The 14421-nt window shown below is 42.9% G+C and overlaps 1 gene segment (V, D, J or C); it reads left to right on the top strand.

Annotated features, from left to right (window-relative positions):
• The first annotated feature begins 12728 nt into the window (after window positions 1-12728).
• Window positions 12729-13376, top strand: LOC117057278. The segment is given in 2 exon segments: window positions 12729-12807; window positions 13024-13376. Coding segments are annotated over 2 exon segments (399 nt in total).
• The last annotated feature ends 1045 nt before the right edge of the window (window positions 13377-14421 follow it).

Genomic DNA, 14421 nt, shown 5'->3' with positions numbered 1-14421 from the left:
GAGGTGCCAAGGTCCGCCACTGACTTGCCAACCCTTAAGAATATACAAATGGAAACCAAAGCAACTTTTCATTGCAAAATATCACATTATAAACTACAGTGGTACCTCTGGTTACGAACTTAACTCATTATGGAGGTCTGTTCTTAACCTGAAACCGTTCTTAACCTGAGGTACCACTTTAGCTAATGTTGCCTCCAGCTGCCACTGTGCCGCCAACACACAATTTCTGTTCTCATCCTGGGGCAAAGTTCTTAACCCGAGGTACTACTTCTGGGTTAGCGGAGTCTGTAACCCGAAGTGTTTGTAACCCAAGGTACCACTGTACTTAGATACATGTGACTCCATATTTTAGAAGTCCCTTATTTTTCCTTTTAGAAATATGAATACTATTTTCACTGTTTTCATCATCTATTTCTAGCTCCTGTCTTTCGTTTGCTTACAATTTCATTGCCTGATTCATTGGCATTTTAAAATGGATATTATATTATAATTCAGGACTCCTGTTGCTCACTTTTCAACAAACATTGACTGGCATAAAAAATTAGAGGAGAGATCCTATATTATTAATAATATAAAATAAAGTACATAAATAATGTGTCCTTAATGTTGGGGCAAAATATGTCAGGCCAAAAGTTCTTCTAACAAAATGACAAAGGCAGCGTGTATAGAGGCAAATGGAAACAAAGGCATTAAGGACTAAGAAATGGGATCCTCCTCAGAGAGGGTCTTGGTTGTGCATAGGCCTCAGGACGCCCCCAACCTATTGGTAAGGTCCAAGGGGTGGAGCTAAGCCAGCGTAACATTTAATCGGCAGCGCGACGTGGCCCATGGCACTTGCTTCGTTCTGTGGAATACCCACCCTCCCTCCCTAATTTTGGGTTGTGCTCCTTTGGCCTTGCTTTGGGTTGGGTTGCCTGTTTTGGAACAGGGTAGGATTTTTTTCAATTGGCAGATTGGCTGTAGCCACTTGATTTTTGTCGACCCCCTTAGCAATCGTCACAGCTTTGTAAGGTTTGGCAATTTAGGCATTGGTTTGGGGAGCTGTTTGGGAGGGGAGTTGCGACCATCACCTGCCCCTCCATGAATAAAGGTATTCTGTTAAAGGAATCTGGGGGTCCTGGATCTTGTCCGCCTGAGGGGCTAGGGCCATGCCAAGACCACAGGAACCCTGGGGTGAGCTTCAGTTGATTTACACCTCGTTTGGTGTTTACCCTTCCAGACTTGCTGCCAGAGAGGCAGGAGTTAGTTATAGTCGTTGCCAATGCCTAAGCCAGTGTTTTTCAACCTTTTTTTGGGCAAAGGCACACTTGTTTCATGAAAAAAATCACGAGGCACACCACCATTAGAAAATGTTAAAAAATGTTAAAAAATTTAACTCTGTGCCTATATTGACTATATATAAAGTAATTTTTCAATTTTTCCCATGGCACACCAGGCAACATCTCGCGGCACACTAGTGTGCCGCGGAACAGTGGTTGAAAAACACTGGCCTAAGCCAATACAACTCACTGTTGCTGTATTCAATCAAGTTGTGGCCTAAATTTTGCCCAATAACTTAAACTAAATTATGTGTCAATGTGAAGTTATTTCTTGGGGTGGCTCAGGGCCTCAGGGCACAAGCATTTCAACTGAAAATGTTCCTCTGGGAAATATTATATATAGAGGAGGATATGCAAATAGTGGAACAGTCCACGCTTTAAACCTGAGCTGTCCTCTTGCTGAGGGTTCCAGCTGAGTTTGCAGAAGTATCCTCATCCTGTTAGACAGACACCAGCTTTCCATCCAAACAATCCAGTAGAAATGATTTTGTGGATACATTTCATATTTAGCTTCTTCATTTTCAAAGGTACTTAATCCCTTTGGCTGGAATGCAGTTGGTGTGATTTGTCAGGAAGCTTTTAAAAGCCATATATGTAAGGTTTGCAACTCAACCTCTCTCTCTCTCTCTTTCCAGGTGTCCATGCAGATATTTCTCTGGTGGAATCTGGAGGGGATGTGAAAAGACCCGGAGAGTCCCTTCGACTGACATGTACAACATCAGGATTCAACATAGACAGCTACTGGATGAACTGGGTCCATCAAGTTCCTGGAAAGGGACTCAAATGGCTCTCACGAATTAATACGGGCACCACTTATTATGCAGATTCTGCTAGAGGGCGGTTCACAATCTCCACAGACAGTTCCAAGAAGCTGATCTATCTACATATGACTGGTCTGAAAGCTGAAGATACTGGCATGTATTATTGTGCTAGAGGACACAGTGGTGGAAAGTGAATCTGAGTTTATACAAAAACCCATTTGGATAATAAAGAGAAATAACCTGGTGGCTTCTAAGGGTTGTAAAAGCTGTTGGGATTTCCGTTGGGTGATCAAGCAAATCAGATCGTTGGCACAGATCTTGTAATACGCAGAGGAACTTCTGATGGTGTTTCAGAGCAGATGTTATTGACTCAAACCCTATTCCAGAAATTTTCACATCCAGTGTATTTTTGGGTGTTAATATTCTGTATTGGGTGAGTTTGGGTCCATTTCTGAGCCTAAACTACCACATAGGGTTGTTCTGAGGATATAACAGGGCAAGGAAGAACCCTGCATGCACCCTTGAGCTGTTTGGAGGAACCTTGAGGCTGCATCATCATCATCAACAACAACAACAACAACAACAACAATAACATAGAAGCCATATTTAATCAATTTGACTACTGATTTCTTCATTTAAATAAAATACATTAATATTCAATAGCTGTGTGGTAGAAGTGGGTGGTCCTGTGGGATGCTGTGGTAATCTACGCAGAAGTCAACACTCAGCATTATGCAATGGGGAAAATTATACTGTTGGTTCATAGGGATGATTGGTGGCAATCTAGTTGCCTTGATGATGGAGACTCTGCCACATCACCACATGACTGAGTGGCCTTGTAAAACATAGGGAAGACAGAGAACACGTGGAGCCTCCTACACGTCTCTGAAAGAGGAGGAGCAAGATATTGTACTTATGGAGTCTGAAGGGCTGGGAGGCATAAAATTCCATTCCAAATCATGAGTCATCAGTCATGAAAATCTCTATGTGCACAAGCAGTTGGGAATCATGCTATTGGCCATCCAGTCAAGCACATCCCTGTCTCCTGTGCACTGCATGTGTGTCCCTTGTAGTAAACCCATGACTGGTTACTCTGCCAATATCTATGTCTGATAATTCAGTGGTTTTTTGCAGCTACAGTCTAATGCACTTTGGCAGAGTTATGAAATCGGGGTGAACACAATTTTGTTGGCTTTCAAGGAACATTAGGTGAATTCATGTCAACAATCCATACTTGCCATGTTGTGCCTCCAGTATTGGTAAAAGTATGGCTCTAAATATTAGCTGCTAGGATGCACAAGTGGAATAGTGCTCCTGTGTCGTCAGGTGAAAGCGATCCATGGGAAGGAGCATGATCTCTGGTAGAGGACAAACAACACATATTACTGTTGAATGCATTTAACAACACTGAGAGGTGTGTGTTTCATGGGGGAGGGGAGGGAGAGAAGTGTCCCCAAAATGTGTCCTAAATAAATACAGTGGAACAGAATGGATGCAATACATCACAATAGACTTATGATGCAGTGTCAGTGAGACTGAAGTGAGACAGAATCAACTGTCCAACCATTAGTTTGTTCTTCCGCAAATGAAGTGAAATGGATAACCAAAAAGGAGAGGGCCTTTTTATAGTATTGGTGCCCCAGTTTTGGAGTTGCCATCCCATTAATAGGCACCATATGCAACCAGATATTATAAATAACTTACATTTTAAATTTTTAACTTCCCAGATTGCCATTTCAATGGGTGTTTTCATTTTAAAACAAATTTCTATCAATTTTTTTACATCTAATAATGATTTGCTTTCTTTGTGTTTATTTATGGTGTGCTTTGTGAACCAAGTCAGAGGACTCATGCACTGAGGTGATGATGTAAATGGAGGGGGAAATAAACCATCTGCAGCAAAGTCACAACATGAACAAGCCAGGATTTGGAGACAGGTTCTCCTGGCCCAAGGCCCTATCCTAGGTCCAGCGGGTGAAAATTCAACTGAACCAGAAAATACTGAAGTTGAGGTCCAGCACACCTCATCTCCTTTATATCAGACGTTTCCAGGCCCGCCCAAAATATGCAAAACCAAAAGCTTTCATTTCATCTTTAAAGGTAAACACCAGATCCCTCAGACTGATTCAAGACTCAGTGGATCTGCTTCAGAAATCTATTTAGGTCCTCAACTCTCCCATTATAAGTTTTAAAATGTTGTGGCTGTTACATTTCATCATGACTATAAGCATGTTGCCATGTAAGTCAATTCTTTGTATCTCTATCATAGTAGTGTGGGGAGTTATTTCCACATTGGGTCACTCTTGATATACTTGTTTTTGTGTGTTTGCTTTAAACTGCACACGGTTGAGCAGCATGTCTCTTCTCTCTGCAGGGGCCAGTTCACAGGTTGTCCTCACTCAGTCAGGCCCAGAAATGAAAAAGCCTGGAGAATCTGTGAGGTTAACTTGTGCCACAAGAGGTTTTGATCTTAGCAGCTATTACATGCACTGGGTCCGGCAGTCTCCAGGAAAAGGGCTGGAATGGCTGCTTTACTATTATTCATCATCCAACAATAACTACTCCCCAACCATCCAAGGGCGTTTCATTGCCTCCAAGGACAGCACCAACCTTTATCTTCAAATGAACAGCCTGAAGCAAGAAGACACGGCTGTATATTACTGTGCCAGACACACAGTGGTAGAAACTGAACTCGAGCTCAGACAAAAACCTTTGTGTGTTAAATTAAAAGACTGCTGGTGGCACTGTAGAGCTTTCAGTTCAAATGACTGTACTGAATAAACCACAAGCAAATAAATACATATCAAGTCTCTCTACATTAGTTCCCTATCTATCCACAAGGGTGGCAGAAACCCCTTATCGTAGCTCCTAAAGCTCTTGGGATCAAATAAACCAATTGAGTTACCCTGGCTTTACTTCCCTGCTAGACAAGTTCTTCTTCTTCTTCTTCTTCTTCTTCTTCTTCTTCTTCTTCTTCTTCTTCTTCTTCTTCTTCTTCTTTCTTCTTCATTATTATTATCATTATTAACTGAATTTATATACTGCCCTATACAGGGAGGTCTCAGGGCTTTTTAAGTACATTGTGTCCTAAAGAATAAAGAATAATTTTATTTACTATTTGTTTTCAGAATGAATTCCCATAGTGATAGGACACACACAATAGATATCATAATGCTACAATCTACAGCAACTGTTCCTGATGCTAGTGTGTAGATTGGAGGTCAAAGCTCACATTTGTGCAATAGCTGGGAAGAAAATAACACCAAAAAGTACTATTCCTGCCCATGTCTAATACTGATCAGTTCCCCTTGCAACAAGAAAATATACATTAAAAACCTATTGTAATTATAAGACATCCTAAAACTGTACATTGTGTGTGAAGTGGGGACAACATAAGAAGTCTGTAATGCATTAGCTTCTCTTAACCTTTAGAGAGGAAATATCACGAGTTTTAGCCAAGGGGCAAATACAAAGCAGATCTAGGGGAGCATGACAGTTTTAGCCACACTGGCTGCAGGGCTTCTGGGGATCCATAGCAGGTGCCACAGCAATGATGTCAAATGGAAGGTAAGAATATACAAATGGAAACCAAAATAACTTTTCATTGAGAAAAATCACATTATGTCAAGGCAAAGGCACAGGCAACGTGTACAGAGGCAAATGGAAACAAAGGCATTAAGGACTGAGAAGCATTTCGACTGAAAAAGTTCCTCTGGGAAATATTATATATAGAGGAGGATATGCAAATAGTGGCACAGTCCACGCTTTAAACCTGAGCTGTCCTCTTGCTATGGGTTCCAGCTGAGTTTGCTGAAGTATCCTTGTCCTGGTGGACAGACACCAGCTTTCCATCCAAACAATCCAGTAGAAATGATTTTGTGGATACATTTCATATTTAGCTTCTTCATTTTCAAAGGTATTTTATCCCTTTGGCTGCAATGCAGTTGGTGTGATTTATCACGAAGCCTTTAAAAGCCACATATGTAAGGTTTGCAACTCAATCTCTCTCTCCCTCTCTCTTTCCAGGTGTCCATGCAGATATTTCTCTGGTGGAATCTGGAGGGGATGTGAAAAGACCCGGAGAGTCCCTTCGACTGACATGTACATCAGGATTCAACATAGACAGCTACTGGATGCACTGGGTCCATCAAGCTCCTGGAAAGGGACTCAAATGGCTTTCAGCTATCAATAAGGGCAGCACTGCTTATGCAGATTCTGCTAGAGGACGGTTCACAATATCCACAGAAAGTTCCAAGAAGCTGATCTATCTACATATGACTGGTCTGAAAGCTGAAGATACCGGCATGTATTATTGTGCTAGAGAACACAGTGGTGGAAAGTGAATCTGAGTTTACACAAAACCCATTTGGAGGATTGTATAAAGAGAAAGAATCTGGTGGCTTCTAAGGGTTGTAAAAGCTGTTGGGATTTCCGTTGGGTGATCAAGCAAATCATACCGTTGGCACATATCTTGTAATACTAAGAAAAACTTCTGATAGTGTTTCAGAGCAGATGTTGTTGACTCAAACCCTAGTCCAGAAATCTTCACATACAGTGTATTATTGGGTGTTAAGAATGTGCACTGGGTAACCTTGGATCATTCTCTGAGCCTAAATTACCCCATAGGGTTGATCTGAGGATAGAACAGGGCAAGGAAGAACCCTGAATGCACCCTTGAGCTGTTTGGAGGAAACTTGTGGCAACATCATCAACGACAACATAATACCGGAGAAGCCAAATATATAATCAATTTGCCCTTCAACACCTCTATGCTTGAAGACTGCATTTCATCTAGATGGTATAGAAGAATTCAAGATAAAATCTGTAGTTTGGCATTGCTCTTGAAAGCCTTGAAGCATGTGACGAAAGTTACATATTCCAGACAATCAGGCAGCAGCTCTACGACATGAAAGGTAGCACTTGTTACCTCATACTCCAAGATCCTGTTCCCTGGAGGCCTTAGGTATTACAACTTCCTATGGAACCTGTGCCAAGTATCTAAAGGATCTACTACTCCCTTCCCATCGAAGACACTGCCACATCACCACATGACTGAGTGGCCTTGTAAAACATAGGGATGACAGAGAACATGTGGAGCTTCCTACACTTCTCTGAAAGAGGAGGAGCCAGATACTGTATTTATGGGTCTGAAGGTCTGGGAGGCATAAAATTCCTTTACAAATTCAAGAGTCATCAGTCATGAAAATCCCTATGTGCACTAGCAGTTGTGAATCTTGCTATTGGCCATCCAGCCAAGCTCATCCCTTCCTCCTGTACACTGCATGTGTGTCCATCGTAGTAAAAACATAGCCGGTTACTCTGCCAGCATTTATGTTGAGAATTTAATGGTTTTCTGCAGCTACAGTCCAATGCAGAGTTCTGAAACATGGTGAATACAATTTTGGTGGCTTTCAAGGAACATTACGTGAATTCATGTCAACAATCCGTGCTGGCCATGTTGAGCCTCCAGTATCGGTGAAAGTATGGCTCTAAATATTAGTTGCTAGGGTGCACAAGTGGAGTAGTGATCCTGTGTCGTCACGTGTAGGCGATCCATGGGGAGGGGCAGGATCTCTGGTGGGGGAGAAACCACACATATTACTGTTGAATGCATTTAAGAGCACTGAGAGGTGTGTGTTTTATTGGGGGGGGGGAGAGAAGTGTCCTCAAAATGTGTCCTAAATAAATAAAGGGGGAGTGGGGGTGAAGGGACAACCGGAGCCGGGCTTCAGGGGACATGCCCCAACCGGGATGCAAATGCGGCGACAAAGCCCGCGGTGAGCGTCCAAGTTCTACCTGCGAAGAATGGAGCTAAAAACCCGGTGGTCGTGAGTAAAGATTTGGATTAAAAATCGCGTTTTTGGAACGATCCGGGGGGAAGGGGAAAGGTAGCCTGCCTCCCTCCCTTCGAGCCGAAGAATGTAACCAAATGAGGGTTTACTGCTACAGAACTGGTTTCAATGTAGCTAAAATTGACACATGAGACTGGCAAACTCTTTTTTCGGGCAGTTAATTAGAGGAAAATATCTCCATTTAAAGTTGCGGTGTTTGCGCTTCAGCACAGAAAAATGGCGTTGAACAAAGAGGAGAGCAGAAATACAACACCCACTTCCTCCTCCTCTGCCAGTATGCTGGGTTTTGTCCTTGAACTGGTATTGAACTCTGGACTAACAGATGAACAGAGACTCATTGCCTTGAAGGTGGAACTTGTTTATAGAAAAGTCAAAGTCTTGTGTGGGGATCTGAAAGGGAACCAATTGCCCACAGAGGAGGCTTTTAAAACTTTTGACACTTATGAAGAATGTCTTGCTAATGAGCTGAGAGAGTGGATGGAAAGATGGAGAGAACTGAGTGAGCAACTTCGGAGAAGAAATTCGCTTTTTGGGGGTGGCAGCCCCAAGGCGACGTTAAGATTTGTTATATCCAGTCCCCGGGGTGTGAGCTCGGGGGCCAGGGACAGAGAATTAAGGTATTTACAAGAAGAAAAGGAACGTTACAAAGAACCGAAGAAGCAGGGAGATGATGAGATGGACACCTCTGAACTCGTGGCAAGAAGAGACATGGACTGTGCCTGGATCTGTGGACGTTGGGAGAGAGAAGTTACACGGATGTTCAGTGCCGATGCCACCAGGAGAAGAATAATGGACAGAGGGGGTGTGGGGTGAAGTCTTAAACAAAATTTAAAGTAGTCTAACACGGCAAATCGAAAGTGGAGGGTGAATACTGTCAACAATACTCTGTTATATTTTTGTTTGTATATGAAAGGAGATATTTCAAGTTTTTATGTTACTAGCAGTAATCTTAAGGATAGAAGAATTAGATTTGATGCGAGGAGCAAGATTAAGACTTAGATTAAGTTAAGAAATTGATAAGATTGAATTAAGAAGAACTAGGATGAGGTATTATTATGGTGATGTATTTACTAGTAAGGTGTTGAAAAGATAATTTGATGTAATTTTTTTTTTTTTTTTTTTTTTTTTTCAGAAGAAATGGTTATAAAATAGATTAAGGATATAAAATCGAAGGTGAAAAGGCAGGGGAAGTCAATGGTCAAGATATGGAAAAAGAAATTTTTCTTTTTAGAAAGATACTATAAGAATCTTGACATTGTTTGTATTTGCAATACATCACAATAGACTTATGATGCAGTGTCCGTGAGACTAAAGTGAGACAGAATCAACTGTTCAACCATTAGTTTGTTCTCCAACAAATGAAGTGAAATGGATAACCAAAAGGGAGATGGCCTATTTCTGGTATTGGTGCCCCAGTTATGGAGTTGCCATCCCATTAATAGGCACCATATGCAACCAGATATTATAAATAACTTACATTTTAAATTTTTAACTTCTCAGATTTGCATTTCAATTGGTGTTTTCATTTTAAATTAAATTTCTATCAATTTTTTTACTGCAGATGGCACTGAAGAGCTTTCAGTTCAAATGACTGTACTGAATAAACCACAAGTAAATACATACTTTCCCAGTCTCTCTACATTGGTACCCCATCCAACCCCAAAGGCGGCAGAAACTACTTATCCTAGCCCCCAAACACATATTCCTAACCCCCACGTCCCTGGGAGGATAGAAATCAGTAGGGCTCTCCGAGTTTTATTTGCCTCCTAGCAAGCTATTGTGGACATGCAAAGTGCATTCTCATTCCACATCATAAATTAGGGTTTCATTTCTGTATCTTATGAAAATTTATTCCCAGAGGGTGACAACCTTCCAGTGTTGGCCCATCTATGAGGCAAAGTTGAGGTTGCTGCCTCTGTCTGTAGGATCAACAGGGGCTGCAGATCCAGACTTCAAGGAATGTATCACCTGCTGTTGCCGCCATGGTGGCATCTGTGGCTGAATCATGTTGCTGGATCTGGCTCTTCCTTGGCAGCCTCCCGCTACCACCCCTCTAACACAAATGTTGACCCTACAGTGGCCTCTTGGTAAATAGGAGGCACTGCTGGTCTCCTCCCACCCCTTGGGATGAATTGGCAGCTGCTACTCTCTGGAGTCTCCGGGGTCTGCACCCACCCTTTCCTCTCCACATTGACCTTTAAATCCCACTTTAGCTATTGGATAAGGTTCATTTGATTTTCCCCATCCTGGCATTGTCAGACAAGGAATGTCTAGAGTAAGGAATTAACTATTTATTGTCAAATGTCCATGTAAAAAGTTAGGAAAAGGCATGGTGAGGAAGGTGTCCTGGGGAGAGTCCTAAAGGCTAGATGAAGAGGTTTGGAGGGCCACATTTGGCCCCTGGGCCTGCAGTTCCTCACTCCTGGTCTAGAGTCTGCAGGCACTATTAACAGCAAGACTGGCAAGATCACATTACATTAAACTTACCCTTTCCAATGAATTTGCATAAAAACATAGAGCCAGTTTATCAATAACAATAACACTATTTAAAGTATATGTTGCAATTGTACATAGTTCATAATCTGTTGGTTCAGGGAGCCAGGGAAGTCCAGTGACATCTCCTCCCAGAGGCGGAGCCACAGCGAGCATCCCAGGGGATGAGCCACCCATGGGGGTGGAGCGAGCCACCCATGGGGGGGGGGAGTGAGCTGGCCATGCTGGGCTAGTTCCTGGGCACAGGGGAGCCGCACCGCTTTGCCTGCAGCCTTCCTCCCTTCCTTCTTCCTTTTGACAGCTCGGGGGGAAGCTTCCCCCCCCTGGAAGCAGCCCAGGAGTGGGGGCCAACAGCATGCTGCCCACCCACGACTCCCAAGCCTCCGCCGAGCTGTCGAAACAAAGGTGGAAGACCACTGGCAAGGCAGCACAGCTCTGCCCCTTCCCCCAACGGCTCAGGGTAGGCTTGGGAGTCACGGGCGGCACACCGAATGTCACCCCCCTCAGTGATGACACCCAGGGTGGAACGCCCCCACCGCCCCCTTCCTCCGCCCCTGTCTCCTCCTCCTCCTTCTTTTACAAAGCAATTCTTAGGATGGTTCAGTGGTGTGGGGAGGTGGGGAGGAGGGTTGCGTTTTTCAAGTCCCTTATAAGAGTAATACTCATGGCATAATGCAAATGATTGTATGGTGTGGCCTGTTTAATGCAACTCAAGGTCCTTCCAGTGTTAGCAGTTGTTACCATCTATCAGAATCATGAAACTGAAGCTCTTGATAAGTATCTTAATGAGCATCCCTGCATGTAAGAAAGGGTTAATTTCTTCCTTTGTGCAGATGGCAATCTTGACGATGTGCTATCTGTTACTGATATGCATTTTCACTGTCTATATATTCTTTCCTGTCATGCAGGTATCTCACCACAGTCTTATGCAGCAGCAGATGGTGGAATGAAACGAACTGAAGAGACTCTACAGCTGACCTGTACAGTGTCTGGATTTTCTGTAGACAGCTTTGGTGTACATTGGATCAGTCAGTCACCAGGGAAAGGATGGAAGTGGGCCGGACTCATCCAGGGTAACGGAAAGACATATTATAACAGTGCTTTCCAAAATCGGATCAGCATCACAAGAGACATTGCCAGAAATCAAGTGTTCTTGCAACTCAACTCCCTGAAGGCTGAAGACACTGCCATGTATTGTTGTTCAAGAGATGCACCCACACTGAGAAAATTCCTCTAAGAGACAGTACAAAATCTACCCTCCAGAAAGCGAGTGATCAGCCATGCATGGGTTTTTGTGTGTGCACTAACTCAAAACAGAGTCCTCTCCATTTTCTAAACCACTCATGGAAGAGACAATGCAACATTCCTACTGTTCTTTTGTTATTCTTTTGAATAAAGTTTCTCCAAATATATCACGCAGAGCACCCCTCCATGTTATCCCAAGTGGTAGAGCATCCTGTGGGGTGGGAGGTGGATCTGGCTGATGGGCCAGACCTAGAAGTGACAAGGTCCTGCAAGCCACATGGGGAAATACATTCCAGCCAAACAAAGACACTCAGTGCAGATGTGAAGCAAGGCCTGGGAGGGGCATGGCCCAGGGAGAGGGTGTGTTGTCATGGGAAGAGTGCATGGGACAAGGAAGCTTGGCATACCATGTTTGACCCTTGGACCTGAGGTTCCCCATCTCTATCCAAGAGCTTGGTTTCCCAAGGTCCAAACCTCTCCACTGCTCCCCTTCTCACCTGCACCAGGAACAATAGACTGAAGTGGAATTAGTGTATACATTGAGAAAACCTCTTCATCAAGTAATGGGAACTGGAACAAGGTCCTGTGCCTATTGACTTGCTTGTATATCATCTTTCCGGGGGTCATGTGTAAAGAGGCATCCCATAGCTTTTTCCTGTTTCTTCCATTTCAGGCATCTTGGTCTGTGTTGGACTGACCAGTTTAAATTTACCTGAATGCTATTCAAGCCAGATATAGAGATAGATACTTCCATAGCAGACCTGATGTGCTTTTGTTCCAAGTAAATTTTAACCTAAACCTGATTTTCAATCATATACATGGAAATAATAATTACTGCCCAATGCCATCTCATGGAAACAGCAACCGATGGCCAATCATCTCTACTCAGTCATGAAAGCTGGAGAGGCTTGGATTGCCAAAGGGCTGTGTTGCTCTTTTATCCTGAGCTTTATGTAAATGTGGGCTAGCTTCCTCTATAAATCAGTCACACACCTTCCCTGCCTATAAGAGATACATGTACAGAGAATCACAACACTGTTAGCCAGTGTCAAGTTTCTTCTTAATTTGCCTCAAAACATCACCGGGGCGAAATGCTTCTGTGGATTTATTTTGTTTTATTTTCAGCAGCCATCAGAGGTAATAATCCATTAGATGCGGTTAGCATGCAAAAGATCAATATGTTCTAGGGGTTAATGCAGGGACAGGGAAACTGTGACCATTCAGATGTCATTAGTCTGCTGCAACTCCCATAATTCTGGACTGGGGGTGATGGGAGTTCAACAACAACTAGAGGGCTGCAGGTTCAGATATTATTAATCTGAAGCAGAATTTATAGCATCTCTTTCTTTCTAGATGTCCAATCAGAGATTCAACTGGGAGAATCTGGAGGGGACGTAAAAAGGCCAGGAGAGTCCCTCCGCCTCACCTGCCGAACCTCTGGCTTCACCTTCAGCAGCTACAACATGAACTGGGTGCGACAGGTTCCTGGAAAGGGATTGGAATGGGTTGCCTTTATTGCTACCACTACTATATACTATGCAGACTCAGTGAAGGGTCGATTTACTATCTCCAGGGACAATTCCATCAGCACACTCTACTTGCAGATGAGTGGTTTGAAGGTGGAAGATTCAGGCTTGTACTACTGTGCTAGAGACACAGTGACTGAAAAGCTAGCAGTCAGCGGACAAAATCTTCGGTCTTCTTGACTGCACTTTTCCTGTTCATGGCAAGGGGGAAGCAGACACACAGCAAAAACAGGAGGCAAACCACAAGCAAATGTATGCAGCACAGACACATGTAGCCCAGCAGAATTCAGCTGCAAAGCATATAATATTGTGGGATGTCATCACCATCAGATTTCTAAAAAGAGGGATGAGGGTTTGAACCTCATTTGAAGATAGATCTGGAAAACTTCCACAGAATAACATTTTGAACTGTGGGATAGATGTCAGTGCGTTCCATGTTGTCCTGCATTTCCCATGAAGAGACAAAAAAAATATATAAGAACAGCCTAGCTGATGGATCAAGAAGCATGTCACCTCGCCTGCCAAAAGGTCAAACATAAAAAGGTCAAGACGTTAAGAGTGCAGACATGATTTAAGAGGATACCTTGATATACATATTGAGCACCTAAAATTGTAATTCAGAGGAGCCTCTTTTATGTGAAAGACCATAGCTCAGTGATAGAGCACATCCCTTGTATTCAGGTGGTGCCCAGTTCCAAGCTCAGCATCTCTTTGTAGGGCTGGGACCCCTGCCTAAAATCCAGATAGCTGCTAACATTTATTGTATACAATACTCCGGTAGATGGACGGATGGTCTGGTTCATAATAAGGCAGATACTTATAAAGCTGAATGTGTCTGCCCTATGGAGAAGTATGCAAATAGTGCTAGCAGACACTTCTATAAATTGGCCTTGTTCCAGTCAAACAACATTACTGTAGGTGGGTCAACCTTCACCTCCACATTTCAGAAGAAAATATCAAGAAATCACTTTTAGAATATTTCCCAAACGCTTAAAAATAATGACACTTTGGCTCCATTTGTTGATTCTCATTACAACGTGGGAAGGTATTTTCCTCCTTTTTAAATCTGGAATTAAAAATTGTTTTCCTTGGCTGTAATTATAAACAATATCTTACATATTGATCTTTACGATGAATGAAGCAATTTAATTTATCCGATCATAACTGCTGCTGTTTTCATTTTTTCACGTTTCCTTTGCAGGTTTATATTCACAAAGTGTTGTTC

The sequence above is a fragment of the Lacerta agilis genome, chromosome 14, assembly GCF_009819535.1.
Source record: "Lacerta agilis isolate rLacAgi1 chromosome 14, rLacAgi1.pri, whole genome shotgun sequence".
Taxonomy (NCBI): Eukaryota; Metazoa; Chordata; class Lepidosauria; order Squamata; family Lacertidae; genus Lacerta; species Lacerta agilis.
This window is presented reverse-complemented; position numbering and strand designations above follow the sequence as displayed.